General features: G+C 26.7%; 1 protein-coding gene across 1 annotated transcript in view; it reads right to left on the reverse strand.

The window, feature by feature from the left end:
• Positions 1 to 18,834, reverse strand: part of LOC101237447 (glucose-6-phosphate exchanger SLC37A1) — a 43,050-nt gene that overhangs the window by 2,854 nt on the left and 21,362 nt on the right. The window contains exons 8-10 of the mRNA XM_065818307.1: positions 18,715 to 18,784; positions 3,342 to 3,432; positions 2,638 to 2,732 (exon numbers count right to left, since the gene is read on the reverse strand). Of these exons, the coding sequence (XP_065674379.1) occupies positions 2,638 to 2,732; positions 3,342 to 3,432; positions 18,715 to 18,784 (256 nt within the window). The remainder of the gene's footprint in view (positions 1 to 2,637; positions 2,733 to 3,341; positions 3,433 to 18,714; positions 18,785 to 18,834) is intronic.

Below are 18,834 nucleotides of genomic sequence, written 5' to 3' on the forward strand. Positions count from 1 at the left end.
GAAATTCCAAGATCTCTGTATGCAATTTTAAAGAGTTTGTATTTGTGATTAAGACCATTACCAAAGCATGATTTTACAACTTTATTGAAAGCTCTGAAAGCCCCATCTATTTTTATTCCTTGTAATCCAATTTTAGCAAATGCTTGTAATGATTCAAGCAAAATAATTTTATTCAAGAATTGTTGACATTGATTGCCATTAAATTCCCCTTCACACTACACTATTGCATGCTGAGCTTTCCTCGTATGGTTTTCGACAATTGGTTATTTAAGCATATTTGTTAAGATAAAAAAGGGTTTCAAATGTTTATCATACTCATCCTGTAAGACTTTATATGTAAGATTTTATTGATACATTCTGTCCTTCCATATCCTGAAAAAAATTGCTGCCTAATAAGTTTGCTTAAGAGAACTGCTTAGCGTAGATAGAAGCCTACTTATAACATCAGATGACACTGAATTTTGAGAAGGAAACTGAGCTTTTGAGCAATTTTGAGATTTGATATTCATTGTAACAGTTAAATCTTTCCCTCTGGTTGTTAATTTGATAGTATATATATCACGTGCAATTTTAACCTTTTGTTTTATAAAGTCAAATGCAACAATCTCTGCTGCACAAAGAACCTGAATTAGAGCTGTACTAAGATTTTCTCTTGCATTTTGAACAGTACAAGAGTTTGGATGAAACATTCGTTGGTCTATTGGTTGCCAACAATGTTGGCATACTTTGATAGGACCCCTAGGTGATAAAAAACCCTGCTATTTCACAAATAATACACTGACACAATATGTTTGATCTTGTTGGTGTTGCAATTATAACTTTTGAAAAATCAATGGTCTTTTGGATCATAATCAAATGAAATTTTTGGGATTGTGAAAGTATTGCATTGGGACATGCTTGAACCTTTTTGGAAGAAGAACAAACACACTTTAGCCTAATTTTCATTATGAGAAAAAGCTTTGTTTGGCATTTTGAAAATCAAATTTGCTTAATTAATCTACTTTTATATGAGAAAAAAACTCAGTGTAAATCAATTAAAACGTGTGTTGACAGAAAATGAGCTTCTAATTTTAAAAATATTTTCTAAAATAATAAATGTAAATAATTATGTCATTGGCTACCATCAAAGATATCAAAACAATTTTATTTTTTAATTTTAAAATACTTAATAATTTTGATAAAAATAGTAAAACGGTCATAACTTTTTTGAACAAAAAAAAAACACATGACACCTAAACATTGGTACAAAAATTTTATCTTGAACTTTTTAAAACCCTTAAGACATTATAAAGTCTATGTGAATGGTTACATTTCGGTTCACTTCATAGTGTTTGATATCATTATACCAACATCAATTTCTATAGATTTTGAGTCTAGTTTTATATGTCATATAATATTCATAACTATTAATATCCTTTTCGAAATACATGATTTACATTATCTGAAGTGTTAAAATTTATCATCTATTTGATAGACAATTCAGTTAATATATCAATATCATCCTGAAATAATTGCAAGTCTAACTTTTAATCAATATCAACCTGCAATAGTTATGAGTTTAACTGTTATTTAAAACAGTAATTTTATTATCATCTGGATTAAGTTTGCATATATTATTCTACTTTGAAGGTAAACCATTGTTATATATTACAGAACATCAATGATCCGAGTACTGAACTTTTTGAAACACCACTCAGCACCTTTAACCTATTTGATTTTGATATATATCTCATGAAGTACTGTCAAATGCTTTTTGAAAATCAGTATATAAAATGTATATTGAATTGCTTATGATTAATTATGTCATAAAACACTAAGGATTCCAATAAATTTGTAGTACAGTTAAACTTTTAAGAAACCATGTTGTTGATTGCAAAAAAGAGTATTTGGTTCTAAATATTTCGTTAAGTTATCACTAACAATTTTTTCTAACACTTTGAAAGATAAAAATGTCAAAGATACTCATCAATAAAATGAAACGCTTAATCATTATTTCATTATACTCACTTCATTTATGTCTGTATGAAAAATATGACTTTACAAGCGCTTGATCAACAGCAATTGTTCTCAATTCGCTGCTTAATTGCATTTTAAAATTACTTATTAATTTCTAAAATAATCTATATATAAAAATTTATAATCGGTTTAAACTTTATATGCTTTTTTTTACATTCTGGCCCAAAAATCAGCTAGAAATTAATAAATTTTTACAACCACAAAAAAATGGGGTCTTAATTCAAATATTCTTACCTTATTTTTTCATAGTCACTGAACAAAACAAGCCTGCCAGTATATTTTCCTCCTTTACCTTGCCAGTAGGGTGGGTCAAAAAAATTTATAACTATTTTTGATTATATTGCATAAATATAATAATCGGAAAATAATATTTTTTCAATTTTATTGCATGAAAATTATGTTTGTTTTTTTAATCTAAAAGTTAAAAAAAAATTTAACAAGTTTTTGACAATATTTGTTTTTAAATATGTTTTCTATAAAACAAATATTATTTTCGAGATTTTTTTATAACTTCTCCTTTTTTACTGATGTTGGATATAACAAAATCCACAAAATTAATGTTGTATCCAACAACAATTAAAATACCATGTATACAAATTGACAAGTATTATTAAAAATAACCTGTCAATAAAAATACCAATCAGTGCTGAACCAGCAACACCTCCAATATCAAAAGCAGTACTTAACATGCCAGCCATTGATACGCTGTATTTTAACTAAAAAAAAAAAAAGACTAAAAAACTAAAAAAAGCTTTAATAAGAAATAATTCAAAGTACTAACAAATATCAGAGCTTAATTTAAATATAATTTTACTATTTGTTTATTTTTAAACCTTTTTTAATTAAAAAAAAAAAAATTGAACTTATATAATGCAACTTAATATAAATATACTTTATATGCATACATACACACACTCATACATTGTATGTGTGAATGTGTGTATGTATTACATGTATTGCAGTAATGTGGTACCAGACAAGTGGTAGAACACTAGACTCACAATCAAGAGAATCGAAGTTCAAATTCACCACATCTCCACGCTTAACTTGTTTCTCCATGCAGAGGCGTTGTTTAAAATTTTTTTCAAAACTTACTTTTGTTTTCAACAGAAATTAAATAAATACTTTATTTATTTTTTAAGTTTTTTGATTATTTATAAAATATATAAATTTTTATTTTTTTATATTAATTCACCAATTCTTTTTAATAAAATTTTTATTTCTAAATTAAAAAAAAAAGTTTTTGATATTTCTTTCTAAAAACTCTCACTCTAAATAAATAAAAATATTTAAGTACATTTGTAACCACATATATAAGTACATACATTTTGATTCAAGTACATTGGTAACCACATGTATAAGCAGTATCGGACTAGTTTCATTCCAAACATCGTCCAAGATAGTTCTGCAACCATTCTGGTAAAAGGACATTACAAAAGTCATCAGCAGAGTCTCACAAAATGTAAACATAATGTTTAAAATAAAATAAGATAAATATAACATTGTAATAATTATATATAATAAATTATAATAATTATATATAATAAATTATAATAATTATATAAAATAATTATATACAATAAATAATAATACAGATGTTTGCTTTTCTAAATATAGCGCAACAATAAATTTACACAAAAATGTAAGCAGGGTTGTTATCTGTCAAATATGTCTGAGACATATTTTCTGCTGACATAAAATATGTCCCACATATTTTCTATCAACATATTTTGACATAATTTTATGTCTGAATTATTTTCTGTTGACATAAAATATGTCAGACATATTTTCTATCGACATATTTTGACATAATTTTATGTTTGAATTATTTTCTGCTGACATAAAATGTGTCAGACATATTTTCTATGGACACATTTTGACATAATTTTATGTGTGAATTGTTTTCTGCTGACATAAAATGTCAGACATATTTTCTACAGACATATTTTGACATAAATTTATGTCTGACATATTTGCTGTTTGATATTCTTGAAGAAAAAATCTATCTAACAAATTTATTGCGCATTTCAGCTTAATTTAAAGAGTAAAGTGAAAATAGTCTAACAAATTTGTTGCTTTTTTGCTTCATTAAACTTTTTTTGTGGTTATGATTACATAAAAAACTTACATCGAAATGTAATTTACTTTTTAAATGTAAAACATTTTATTTATGAAATAAACTTACGCAAATATAATATTTAAAAGACATAACACTTACTTTACAAAGTTAAATAAAACTACATCGTAACAAAAAATTACTTTTACGTGTAAAAGTAAGTAATTAGCAAAAACAGCTTACACAAAAGTAATTTGAAAAAAAATATTTACTTTTACAAATAAAAGTATTTTTTTCTTTGAAATTTTATACTTTACTTGGTAAGTAAGTAAAAAGTAAGTTATATTATTTACTTTCTCAAAGAACAGTCATTTCATGTTGATTTAACATAAATTTTGAGATAGGTAGCGTATTCAAATCAATTGCCTGTTTTTTTTCACGTATATTGTAAAGGGTAGTTCTATTATAATTAGGGGCAAATATAGTCTATACTAGTAGTATAGAGACAGGCTCCCTGTCGCATGAGTACTAATAGGGGCTGCTAAATAATCATTGATTTTTTATTTCTTTTTGTTTCTTTAGCAGATTAGGTTAATGGCCATAATGAAAGTTTGTCGGGAGAAGATGGGGAAAAGGGGCATAGTTTCTAAGCTACGGGTAATTCATGCATGTGTAAACCTTCCAGCATTTGTGTAAACTTAATAAAAGTACAAGTTGAAATTGTTTTCAGAGCACGAGAGAACTCCACTTTTTTGAATCTTTTTTTTTTTAAATTTTACTTTATCATTCTGGCTTTACTTTGATTTTACTTTATCTTGAAAGCATTTGTGTAGTCCCGATGAACGTGCATGTTAAATTTGTTTCCTGGGCAAGGAGGTCGTACCCTTACTTTTTTTCTCTAATATTTTTTAAAGTTGGGGTTTATAACTTTAAAAAAAAAAGATTTTTTGCATAAAAGCTTTGAAAACATTTTTTTGATTTATTTGTTTCAGTATTAATTTTTTTTTGGGAGGAAATAAGTTAGTGGCCCTGATAAAAATTTACCGTAAATGAGCCGGGCATATTTGTAGTTATGCTGCTGCTTTTCGCTTCTCTTATTCAGCATGGTTGTTGTCAGAGCCGTCCCGAAGAAGTCTCTGATTGAGGAGGGGGTTCGTATGTGTTTTTTGCCAACTAGAGACACACACGCACACAAAAAAAAGGTCCTCGATATTTGATATTTGCCAACAATACTTCAAAACTTGCCAACTAAATGTACAAATGTGCTAACTCAAATGCGTATATAATAGCTTTGGGGTGGGGGATACCCCCTCACCCCCATTCGGGACGACACTGGTCAGCTCTGGTCGAAACAGCGACTCAGAAATTAAAATTAATTTTTTGTTTGTTTATTTATTAATAGCTATTCATAAAACTGTTGTCTGGAATGAACTAAATTCAATTAGTCCATTCCAGAAAACAAGTATTCCTTTATTATTCTATTATCTAACAATTAGTCGAGTTGGTCATTTCCAGAAATAACTTTTTTGGTTAGATTGGTTTTTAACAACCACGCTGAATAAAAGAAGCCAAAATACAAAACTTAAAATAAAATTGCAAAATATAGAGCCATTTCCAAAGCAAGAACATTAAACCAGACAGTCTTTCAAAAAAAAACTTTCAAACAACTGATGTAAATAACATCAAGATTAATTTGAAAAAAAAAAAAATTAAAGTTAAAAAAGTATAAATGTAAAAGTATTTAACTTAAAAAAAAATTTATAACTTTTTATAACCGCAACAACCGCTTATTTTAATTTATTTAATATAGCGTATTTAGTAGGATGGTTCAAAAAAGCACACTTTCAAGTTTAAAATTATATGGTCAATTGTGAAGAAAATTGACTTGATGATGTTTTATCATACAGATGAAATAACATCAAATTCTTTTTTTTCTCAGTAAATTTTTGTTACTTTTTTTATTTTAAATTTTCAAAAAATTTAAAGTAATAAAAATAACAAAAGTGCAAATCACAATATTTAAACAACCAGATTCCAATCACAAATTTAAAATCAGGCCCGTAGCAAGCTTTTTGTTTTTGTTTGAGAACTTAACTTTATGTAACGACATGAACCAAACTCCAAACATTTATATATTCATGTTTATGTAAAGCTTTTCAAAAGTATTGCGATAATCGGAGTCTGCTAAAAATAAACCCTTAAAAATGTTACTTCCCTTTTATACCATGGTGTGAGAGTGATGAGTTTATAACATTTATAAAAAAATTTTTTTAACATTTTAAACTAAATTTAAGTTCATTAACAAGTCTCTAATATCATGCAATAATCTCTTAATGTTTAAAAACTATGAACATATAAATTTTGAGGAACCTCTCTAATTATTTATGGGATTTAAATGGGATTTGATAATTATCAAATTAATTTTTTTTTCAAATATAACTTCGTCATTGGTTTTTTTTTTATTATTATATAAAGACATTCTTTAAAACAGTGATGGATTTTTAATTTTTATAATTTTTTATTTTTCTTAATTTGCCGTTACAAATTATTTTCTTTTGTAAAATATACGAAAGGCGGGGAAAAGAAGAAGACAAAAATAGTCCTATTGCCAAGCCTCTAAATATCCGTACATAATAAAGACATTAAAAACTTGTCATTAAAAATTGATAATCATTTGTTTTTCTGAAGTTTGAGTTTAACTACCTTATTTAAGTTGACAATTATAGTTTTGTATTTTTTGAAAATATATCTAAAAAATTAAAATATATGTATCTGAAGTCTCAAATTCTCCTGTTTTAGTATGTTATTTTAGAAAAAGGTGAATCTTTTTCTAAAATAACATACTAAAACAGAAATAATATTGCATAAATAACCGAAATTTTGAATATTTTTTTTTTTTTTAACATATAAATAAAATGGATTAAAAAAATTTTATCCATGAAAATATAAATTAATCAAAATACATGATTTAACTTTAAATGGATTTAAATACAAGTATTGCGTGGTATTATACCACATTAAAAGCGATGTAAAAAAGTTTCATAATTTGAAAATGTGGCGCATTCTTTTATTACCAAACCTATTAAAGTTACTTAATCAACAGCATCTTTAACTAATAGTATTATTAATAGCTACGTACAAATGAAGTCTTTGGATGTGTTGTTAAAAGCCATATTAAACTCATTTAAAGACTTTATGGTAACCAATAATATAATGATGTCTACTTGCGTTAACTCTGAGATGTAATATTATGATTCTGAAAAACCAATGATTTTGATTAATAAATATACTTTTGGTAAATAAAACATACTTAAGTACCAAACTCAAGTATGATCTTGTTTATATCACATTAGAATGTTTAGGAAAATATTAAAAAATTTTACAACTTGTACATGCAACGGTTCCTTTTATCAACAAACCAATTACAACTAATTAATCAATAGCCTCTTCTTTAACTAATAATATTATTATATAGTTACGTACAAATGAGGTTTTCCAAAAACCTTTTAATGTGTTGTTAAAAACCACATTAAACTCATTTAAAGACTTTATGGATAACCAAATAACCAATAACACAATGATGTCTTTAATAATTACATCAATATTACATCTTAAAATTTACGCTCGTAAATTATGAGATGTATTATTAATATAATTATGTAAACGCAATAACTTTGGTCAAAATGGTTTTCATATTAAATTAATAAGATTTCATATTAAATTTTCTTTAAAATTGTGCAATGTTGTGGTATAAACAAAAACATACTAAAGTACCAAACTTAAGTGTGTTCTTCCTTATCACATAAGAATGTTTAGAAAAAGATTGAAACAACCACTTCATTTGGCGAGGATGTAAACTTAGTGTAAGAAAACAAAAACAACAAAAATTACTAATTTGTTGCCCTCACATTTGTAGTAGGGATGGTAAATGTTTAAGGGCATTTTTGTATCCAGGCTCTAATCACCACAATTTTTATTTCTTTATCTACTTATAAATCGTTTTTACGCTAAAGCTCGGGATATAGGTATATTACACAACGGCCAAGCAAAGTGTATTTTGTTAGTAGACATACGTGGCCAAGGTGCCCAATTACTGTTTCTCTGGAGCGATAACTTTTCTTAAAAAAACAAACAAAAAAACTCTTTAAATATATCTTAGTGCTTCTGAACTTTGCGGTTCTTGGTTTAGTTGCTTGTGGGACTGTAAGTTTTGGCCTTGCAGTAGCTAGGCCACTGATACTACACTTAGATAAAGACTTTTAGAGTCAAAGGATATTCTTGAGCAAGTGGACTTTTTTGTATCAAAGTGACGAAAAATCTTTACAAAAACAATGAGTCCTCTTAATAAAGTTCGGGGCTCCTTAATCTTCAGGCCATGGTGTTATAGCTCCCATAATTCAGGACAAGTTTAAACTTTCCTTAGTTTTTAAATAATAAATGCATTTACGCAAAAAAATTGTAAAAAAAGACTAACAACTACGCCAATTATTTTCTTTTCTAATAAACTTCCCTTTCTGAGTCACCCATGGGTATATGCGCCTTCTGCTAAATGCCTTATTTTAGCTTTGTCTAAATTCCAGACCTTTCGAATGGTTGGCCAGATAGTGAACATTTTTGAGACAGTTTGATTCAGAGAAGGGTTATAATAGTTAAAACTATCATGAACAAGAGAGGGTTTTAATCATGGGTGGAAACCTATTATTGATATTTTCAAACTTTACAGGGAAGAAATACCTAAAACCGCGCAAATCGAATGTTGCGGCAAACTAAATGTTAGTGCCTTAAAGTTTTTCTTTTTTTCTTTTATACAAGATCATGTCAAAGTTATCTTAAAATATAAGTAAATTTATTTGCTTATATTTTATATAAGCTACTTTTAATTTACTTTACAATTTATATAAAATGTAAGCTTATCTAATTTAAATTTGTTTTTATGTACAGAGCCAGAACCAGCTTTTTTCGGTCTTTTGAGATAGTTAACTTCCAGACATGGAGCAAACGCCAAACATTTATATATTTATACTTATGTCAAATAAGGATGGTCTTTGAGATAGCTAACTCCAGACATGGAGCAAACATGGAGTTTGCTCCATGTCTGGAAGTTAGCTATCTCAAAGACCAAAAAAAGCTGGTTACGGCTCTGATGTAATTTATTTTTAATAAAGATTTGTTATTACTTTTAAAATAAAAAATTCCTACTTAAAAATATTATTGTATTTGTAAATTTAATTTACATTTGGTAGCATATTACTTTTAGGTAATTTACTTTCATATGCAAGTTACTTTATAATATAATTTTTTTTTAAATAGTTACTTTTGTAGTTAAATGTAAATTACAGTTTGAGAAACTTTTATATTATGTAATGTAATTTTCAAAAGTAATTAACTTTTAAATGTAAAAGTAAAATAGCTTTTTCACGTGACTTCCTTTTACATGTAAAAGTAAATTACTTTTTGATGTAATCTTCTTTTACATAACTTTTTTTTGAATGTAAAAAATCTTACTTTAAAAAGTAAAAGTCTTTTCAAAAAAATAAGTTACTTATACAGAAATGTAAATTTACATAAAACGTTTCAAATTATTTATGTAATTTACTTTTTGATAAAAATTAACTTACTCGAGTAAGCAAAAAAAAAGTAAGTAAAAGTGCCATCCCTATTGATTAGTATTGATTAATATTGGCAATTTCCATTATAAGAATGTAAAAACCATCTCAAGCTGAGTTTTTATTACTGAAAGTGGTTTTTATTAGTATGAATAAACTTAAAATTATTATTTTTGATTAAAATAATAATAAAAAAAAACACTGTTTCAGTTATTTTTAATTAATAAATGATCCTGAAAAAGATTTTGAAAAATTGAATTCAAAAGATTCTAGGAGAAAAATGGATCACATAATTTCAAAAATTTTGTGCCAAATTAAATTCCTTTAAGCTGAAGAATTTGAAATATTTCGCAAAAATTATATTCAGCTCATTAAATTCATATTAAGAAGACTAACCGGTAGTAATTTATAAATAATTTCGAATAATATTCTTATAGTTATAATAGTTATGATTTATTTAACAATAAAATAATTGAACCTGTCATTTTGAAAAGGGCACAAGTCCATTTATTTAAACTATTAAAAATTAACAAAACATGGTTTTTAATAAAATAATTTCTACACTACTAAAGAAATTAAACATAAAAGTAGATAAATCAAGAACATATATAACTTATGTAACTTTTATTTTTTATAAAAAATATAAATCATACAGAAATTTTTAATTTAAATTTATTAATTGTTAAAAGTATTGTACTTGTGTCCTTTTCAAAATGACAGGTTCAATTGACAATTCCTCAAAAGTTTTCATAATGAAAAATGAAATCTCAAAAGATTTTATTGCAAATTAAGAGACCTTGTAGAAAAACAGTTGTTTGACTAAAAAAAAATGAGAATTGTTTTTTAAATAAGTAAACAAGTTTTTTAAACGAACTTTATTTTATCAATTAAATCCAGATTGTTTTTTACCACCATGATGGAGTTTAGGAAATCATTTGAAATGCGAGTATGTAGATGGCTATAAACCAAAGCAAATCCAGAGAAATCACGTTCAACTTTTACGCTAGAGAACGCTGCACCGTAAACTACTTGCAAAATTTCATAGAGCTGATCCCATTTTGTTCTTTGATTTTTCTTCCAGTAAGCAAGAATGTTGAATTCAACGTCTAATGTCACTCGCACTTCATTAAGAGCCCATTTTAAAATTAGTTGACGAATATCTTCATCTGATTCTGAAGATGCATTAGCAATACCTTGCCTTGTTCCTCCTCCAGTATATTCAATGAAACGGCGTAATTTTTCAGCTTCAACATCTTCTGAGTTCATCGGAAGTATCTCTTCAGAAGTATTTGATGAATATGACGCATTTAATTGTATGGATTCTTCTGTTGATGAAGAATTTGACTGTTCTTGTCGAGTGCAAAGTTTTTGATGGGTTTTGATCAACTGTGTGATTCCTCTATTCAACAGTTCTGTATTAAACAGTTGATGACCCGATGTAAAGCAAAATCTAGGATCCAGAACTAAAGCAATAAATGCTTCACATTTAAAAAAAACTTGTTCTCGTAATTACGTTGGTCAGTAACAATTTTAATCCCAAATCACCTTCTGGAAAGTCCTTGATTTCTATTTTCATTTGAATCCATCGAACGTAGAATTCACTCATTGATAATTTTGGTGATTGAAAATCCATCATGGCCGAATGTATTGGTAAAAATGCGTTGAAATATTAATCTATTAAGCTCCATGATGCATCATTTAACTTTGACTTGTCGTGTCTTATCCTTTGATATGATTCTGCGTAGGTATGAAAATCTTTTATCATCAAAAAAGTGGAATCCCAATGAGGTGCAATGTCTATACGAGGTTTTTTTAGATTTTTATATGTTTGAATATATGCTACTTTTTTGGATTCAATAGCAACCTTACTTATATTATTCAATGCATCTTCAAACATTGACGTTACGTCCTTGGCAACTAGCTGACACACATGTGCGCCACAAAACATGGCTGAACAGAACAATCCTACCGATTTTTCAATGCAAACAGTGTGGGCTTCACTATAATTCCCTTCTTCATTCTCTAAAGCGCCAATATCAATTTCTTCGTCTTTTTCGTCAAAATCTATAAATTTGTCACCATAAATTTCAAGGATTACTTTCATTTGATCTTGTGCATTTTGGAGAATATTTGAAGCCTTCATCATATTCTTTCCCTGATTTGTGCAAATTGGGAGATATCATTAACACATCTTACAATTTTTCCAATCACATTTTCCAATTGAGCAGCCAAAATTTCGCCAAACTGTCGACCTTCTTGAGTAATTATGCCTAAGGTTCTGTAAACTTTCTTGGAAACCATATATCAAATCAGTTGCAAAATTAGCATCTGCTAAGGTTGCATCTCTTTATCGAGCTCGTCACTTTCTTACTTCGGATTCTATTTTCTATCTCTATAAATCTCAAATCTGGCCTTGTATGGAATATTGTTGCTATATCTGGGGCGGATCTTCTAATGATGCCCTTTCTCTTTTAGACAAGGTGCAAAAACGCATTGTAAACATAGTTGGACCTGCTCTTGCATCCAACCTCCAACCATTATCACATCGTCGTAATGTTGCTTCTCTTTCTCTTTTCTACAAATACTATAATGGGCACTGCCATCTACTATAATTCATTCTCGTGTTACTCGTCATTCAATTAAGTGTCATCCTTTTTCTGTGACTGTTCCTAAGTGCTCCAAAAACGCTTATTCGTCTAGTTTTTTTCCTCAAACATCAGCTCTTTGGAATTCGCTTCCTTCATCTTGCTTTCCTGATTCATATAATTTGCAATCTTTTAAGTCGTCCGTCAATCGTTATCTTGCTCTGCAATCTTCATCTTTTCTCTTTCAGTAACTTCCAACTTTAATTAGTGGCTGCTTGCAGCCTTGTTGGAAGCGAAAAAGAAAACAAAAAGAAAACAACTATTTCCCCGTCCTTGATATATCTGCAACTAACTCCAAACACGTTTCTTCCATATCGCGACGCACTATCAAACATCAACGACATAAGAACATTTTCAGTTTCTTCTCTTATTAGCGAAAAAATATTTTCACATGCATGTTGAATGTAGCGTTTCATGCTGTGACGATTTATAAAAATATTGAATTTTTTGAGTGCATTTTTTACTAAAGACATTTGTCCGATTTCATCAGCTGATGCTAAAGACAAGTTACGGCGCATTATTAATCGAATTGTTTCTCTAATTATTTGATTTACATTAACTTCTAGCTTGATTCGTTTAATTAATTGAATTTCATCGTCATTTCGATGCCTTGTAGCTGGGGTAGCTTCAACTAATTCAATTTCGCCGACTTTTTCTTTGTGTTTTCGAAGGTGATCTTTGAGGTTACTTAATTTGCCTTTGTAAAATTTTTTGCACATTTTACATTTTCCTCCTTTATTTATTTCAAATTGAGTTTTCACTTGTTCATTTAATAAATTATTCTCCATTTTTGACTTTAAATTGTAAGGAAAACAAAATAAATAATTATTAAAATATATATTTCACTCAAAACATTTTATGCAAGTTTATGGCAGTTAACTATGCAATTATAATGCAATTGTCAGTTTTTTTAATGATAAATGTATCATAACTATTATAACTATAAGTATATTATTCGTAATTAGTTATAAATTATTAGAATCTTTTGAATTCAATTTTTCATAACGAAACCTTTTTCAAGATCAACTATTAACTAAAAATAACTGATAATGTTTTTTTCTATTATTATTTTAATCAAAAGAATAATTTTAAGTTTATTCATACTAATAAAAACCACTTTCAGTAATAAAAACTCAGCTTGAGATGGTTTTTAGATTCTTATAACGGGAAATCGCCAATACTAATAGATACTAATCAATACTATCAAATGATGCATCAATACTAGTCAATATTATTCACTACTATCAAATGTTGCATCGCTAAAAAGGGCAGAAAAAGACCTTTATAAAACAACTGATTTTTGCTTATAGGGATTAAAATAAAAGTTTTATAAAGCATAACTGATTGCAAAAAAGCAACAAATCTGTTAGACTATTTTCACTTTACTCTTTAAATTAAGCTAAAATGCGCTATAAATTTGTTAGATTAAAATAAAATAATATGTCAGACATAAAATTATGTCAAATTATGTCAATAGAAAATATGTCTGACATATTTTATGTCAGCAGAAATTAATTCAGACATAAAATTATGTCAAAATATGTCCATAGAAAAATGTCTGACATTTTATGTCAGCAGAAAATAATTCCGACATAAAGTTATGTCAAAATATGTCCATAGAAAATATGTCTGACATATTTTATGTCAGCAGAAAATAATTCAGACATAAAGTTATGTCAAAATATGTCTATAGAAAATATGTGGGACATATTTTATGTCAGCAGAAAATATTTTTTTTTTTTTAGATTATTCACCTCCCCAAGGCCCGAGGGGGGCCACTACAGTCGAGGAGGCTACTCATTTTTTTGTGTTTTTTATTTTTTAGTTATTATTCGTGGTGCAACCCTCTCTCAACTCTTTAACTCCGAAACACAAACCTTGCCGAGCAAGGCCGCTGCGCGGAAAAACTAAGTTGAGCGCGGTACTTCCAGGGACGTGGTCGGATATATGTCTAAAAATATGTCGACAGATCTGCCAGACATATTATGTCGTAACAACCCTGAATGTAAGCATTATACTTATTAATTTATTTATCAAAAGTATTTATAAATGATAAAATATTAACGTAATAATGAGGTAATTTGATATTTAGTTTGTAATATTATCTTTAATGTTCTAAATAATAACAGCAAACTTAATATTATTAGTGCTTCTTTTCACTTGAGCTTACTGCATCCATTAAACAAACACAAACGAAATGAAATTATCCCTCATGACAAAATAAAAAAAGTCTATTATTAATTAATAATAAACTTTCATAATCTTTTTTCATGTTTATCTAAATTTAGTATTCTTTTCTATGTTTTTTAAAATGTTATACTATATGAAGTTTAGAATAGAGAAATACAGAATTTAGAGAGACAATAAGCTAGAGATAAAAATTGAACAACTTTGTTTATTACTTTATGACGCATTTGGAGTAACAATAAAATATACAAAAACAACAAAATTATAGAGTGTTATCATTTATTTTATCTTCTTTGTATAAATTATATAAAATGCTATTATAATATATATAAATATAAATAGTAGTGTTTATTTTAGAGATGAAAAAACTGTCAATTAATGTTTTCAAATAGTTATTGAAAAGATTAAAAATTTAAGTTAAGGTTTTAATAATTTTACTTTAGGATATATGGTCATATTTTTTTTTTATCATTTTGTTAATCTAAAGAGAAATCAAGATACTTCACTAAAATTAAAAATATATATACTAAAATACTATCATCATATGATCTTAATTAGTATCCCAATCTTCATATGATCCTAATTAGGATCTTAATGTACTATATTAGGATAATTATTTATAAAATTAACAATGATTAGCCTAATATAATCATTGTTAATTTTAGAATGGAACAACATGATATCAACCTTACTCTAGATAATGCTTCTACCTGCTTTATTTCATTTAATACTAAATAACTTTAAAACTTGTCTTCCTGCTAATAGTTTTTGGGATTGACCCATTTTACATTTAACTTATAAGCTAGCCTAATACGATAACCAATTCCATTTTCAACAAAATATAAAAAAATTATATTTAAATTTTTTTTAATACTTAATTTTTGAATTATTTTAGCACTATAATTGATCAGTTGGATTAAAAGTTGGATAAAAAGTAAAAAAGTTTAAGTATTGTTAATTATAGGTAATTATAAGTTTTATAGGTAATTATAAATTATAGGTAAGATATAATTATAAATTTATTATTGGCATAAATTTTATCAACTGAGAACTCAAGAATCAACCGAGGAGGTTTATGATTCATATGTCAATTTATTGTGTTATTGAGGAAATTGAAAAGTTTTTATAAGTTTATTATAGATAATAAGTAGCACTCAAAAATGGGCAAGTTCGGGTGCTGCTGAACATTCCAAATTATGCTAAGGTACATTTGACTGGTTAAATCCTATACCATATCAATTGCTCCAGAATATCATATTAAAAAAATTCGAGAATCATAAAATGAGCCGACTAAAGTATTCATACCTTTATAATATATATGATGTATAGTTCCCTCCGAAACATTGATACCAAGGATTTCTTTAATATTCCTAGCTGACAGAGTTGGTTCCTTTGTTATTTCTCTTAGAATCCTGTTATCATCACAAAATGATGTCTTGCGTGGGAAGCCTGTCCTCTTCATATTTTCTGCATTATCATGCATTTTCATTTTTTATATTTGTGAGCTATTTTACTGTAAACTAAATCACTTTTATGGTCATCCATGAATAATTGTCTTAAATCCAAACTGATTTCATTTGTTTTAGTCATTTTAATGAATATTAATGAATATTAATGTTTTTAACAAATTAAGTTCCACTTTCATGTAAATTAATGTCACAAAATATAGCACTAATCAAAATATTAATCAAACAGTTTTATAAATTAGAAAAAAATTCCTATCAATTAATCTTAACACCACCATACGAATATTTATGTTGCACAAAAAACAGCTGATTTTGCAGTGAAATAAATCTAACATTGTAAAATGGGGATTCCCCGATTTAAAAATGATAGATTACTGATCTATGCGATATATATAACAATTCTGCAGCGTTGGTTGTCATAAAAATGGGCTAAGTAAAAAATAACAGTCAAATTTTAATAAAAGTTATAAATGTATGAATAATTTTGGCACCTATTGTAGATTTTAAAAAAAGAGTGAGGACAGAAAAATAATAAAAAGTATTAATGAAGATTAAATTAAAATCAAGTAGCAAAGTTGTTTGGATCAAAATTCACTTCAAGCCATGTAACCTGTTACTTAAAAATATTTAAATGTATAAATTTTATTATAGTAATTATATTTCTATATGTGTTACATTAAGTTAATTATATACATTATTTATTAATATAACCTTAAAAAATATTCAAATTTCTCTGTTGCCATCAAACTAATACTTGGTCTTATTATTATTATTATTTTTTGAATCTTAAAAATGAAAATTTAACAGGTAACAACAACTTTGAACAAGTTAAAACAACTTTGAACAAATTAAAACAACTTTGAACAGGTAAAAGTTCAATATTATTTTATTAAAGTTAAGAAAAACGTTTCAAATAATTTTTTTTTTTTAATTTTAAAACTAGAAAAAATTTATAAATAAACTTCAAATTTCATTAAAAAGTCTTGGTAAACATTACTGTACCAAACCTATATTTATAATTTCAAAAATGTATAATACATTTATTATTTTTATATTTTAATAACAAGATTAAATCAACAAACACATCTGTTATAAAAGAACCAAAGAAATTCCAGACCTGAAAAAGAATGCATAAATGTATACATTTTTTTTGAAATTCCAGACCTGTAAAGTCTTTAACTTTTTAATTACATCAAAGTATTAACAATACTTGTTAGTTTCATTTTTACTAAATAACAAAAAAAAACTTGTTTCTAATTGCAATTATAAATCCTTACATGCAAAGATATGCAAAATATCTTCGCACATGAGGATTGCATGTTTATTATCATTATAATATCATTATACTATTATGGATATAAAATACACTTTATAACAATCTTACCATTAAACTTATAACATACACTATGTTATAATATACATCATGTTATCATAATAACCTAAAACATACACTATGTTATATAACATACACTATGTGGCCATAATAACCTTTAACATTCACTATATAATATAACACACACCATGTTACCAATGTATATAAGTTTTGTTTATATATTTTTATAATTATTATTTATTTAAAATTAGGATTTGTTGATGAAATTTTCAACTTTTAATCAATATATAATAAATAAAAATGTAAAATGTTATAAAATGTAAAAAATATTTAGAGATATGCAAAAAAAGTTTAATAAGAAAATTAAAAAAATGTAACAGAAACAAACTTTTTAAAAAACGTTATAAAAATATATTTATATACACTACTCAACATCCATAAAAATATTTGTTGGACACTAATTTAAAAATGACACAAAAGTTTAATTGAGTTTGCACTTTTTTTGACAACTAATAATTAAATACTTTACTTGATTACTGTTTTAACTACTGAGTATTTGCCATGCTTAACTAAAAAAATAGTGCTAACTTAACAAAACAATCTTTTTAAATGTCAACAGTTAACTTCAATATTTCAAATTTGTATTTGTGCAGTAAAAATATGTAAAAAAATCAGTATCAGAGAGCATCAAATGGCACATTGTTACTAAATTGTTAGACTTGTCAAATCAGAAAAACATAGCAAGATTGAAATAAATGAACTTATAGATGTTTGTAAATTTTGCTTGAAAAAAAACACAGTGAGAAGCTAATAAGTAGTCTCTTTAACATGCCTCATTCTAGAAGAACATTGAAGTTTAGTGATGGTAACAAAAGTAGCAAACCTGCAAAACAAATCCTACAAAAAGTTCAAATATTCTCAAAACTCAGCAACAAAAAGTCAGCTCAAATAATCAACCAATCTTTTTCTTCAAACCTAAATATAAGCAGAAAACTTGTTAGAAGAATATCAGCTTGTCCTGTTACTCTTGGATCGATGTTATAGACAAAAATGGTACAACAAAACATTGGTGATTGGGCAGTAAAAGATTCGGAAAAAATTGAAGCAACGAGTTAAATTTTCCGATCATAAACCACAAAGAAAAAGTCTACATTAAAAGATTTGCAGCTGAGAAATATTGTAAACGCTCTTTAAGGTGGTGTTGGCTCAGCAGACATAGAGGGATGCTGTTACTATAAAGATCTTGGTGTTTGTGAACTGTATAATGACTGTATCAATAAATATATCCACAAAAACACACCATTTTTATTCAGTGAAAATTTTATTAATTTAAATCTTAGTTTTAACTTAAAATAAGATTTATATCTAACATTAGATTAAATTAAAAAACAAAATAATTAATTACTTAATGTTCCAAATCTGAAATAAATTTAACTGCAGTTTTTCTTTTGGTTCTCCAACATGCTTTGGTAACGCTAAGAATAACATTTAAATATCATAAAAAGTTTGGTGAAAATTTTCATAA

Source organism: Hydra vulgaris, chromosome 14, assembly GCF_038396675.1.
Source record: "Hydra vulgaris chromosome 14, alternate assembly HydraT2T_AEP".
Taxonomy (NCBI): Eukaryota; Metazoa; Cnidaria; class Hydrozoa; order Anthoathecata; family Hydridae; genus Hydra; species Hydra vulgaris.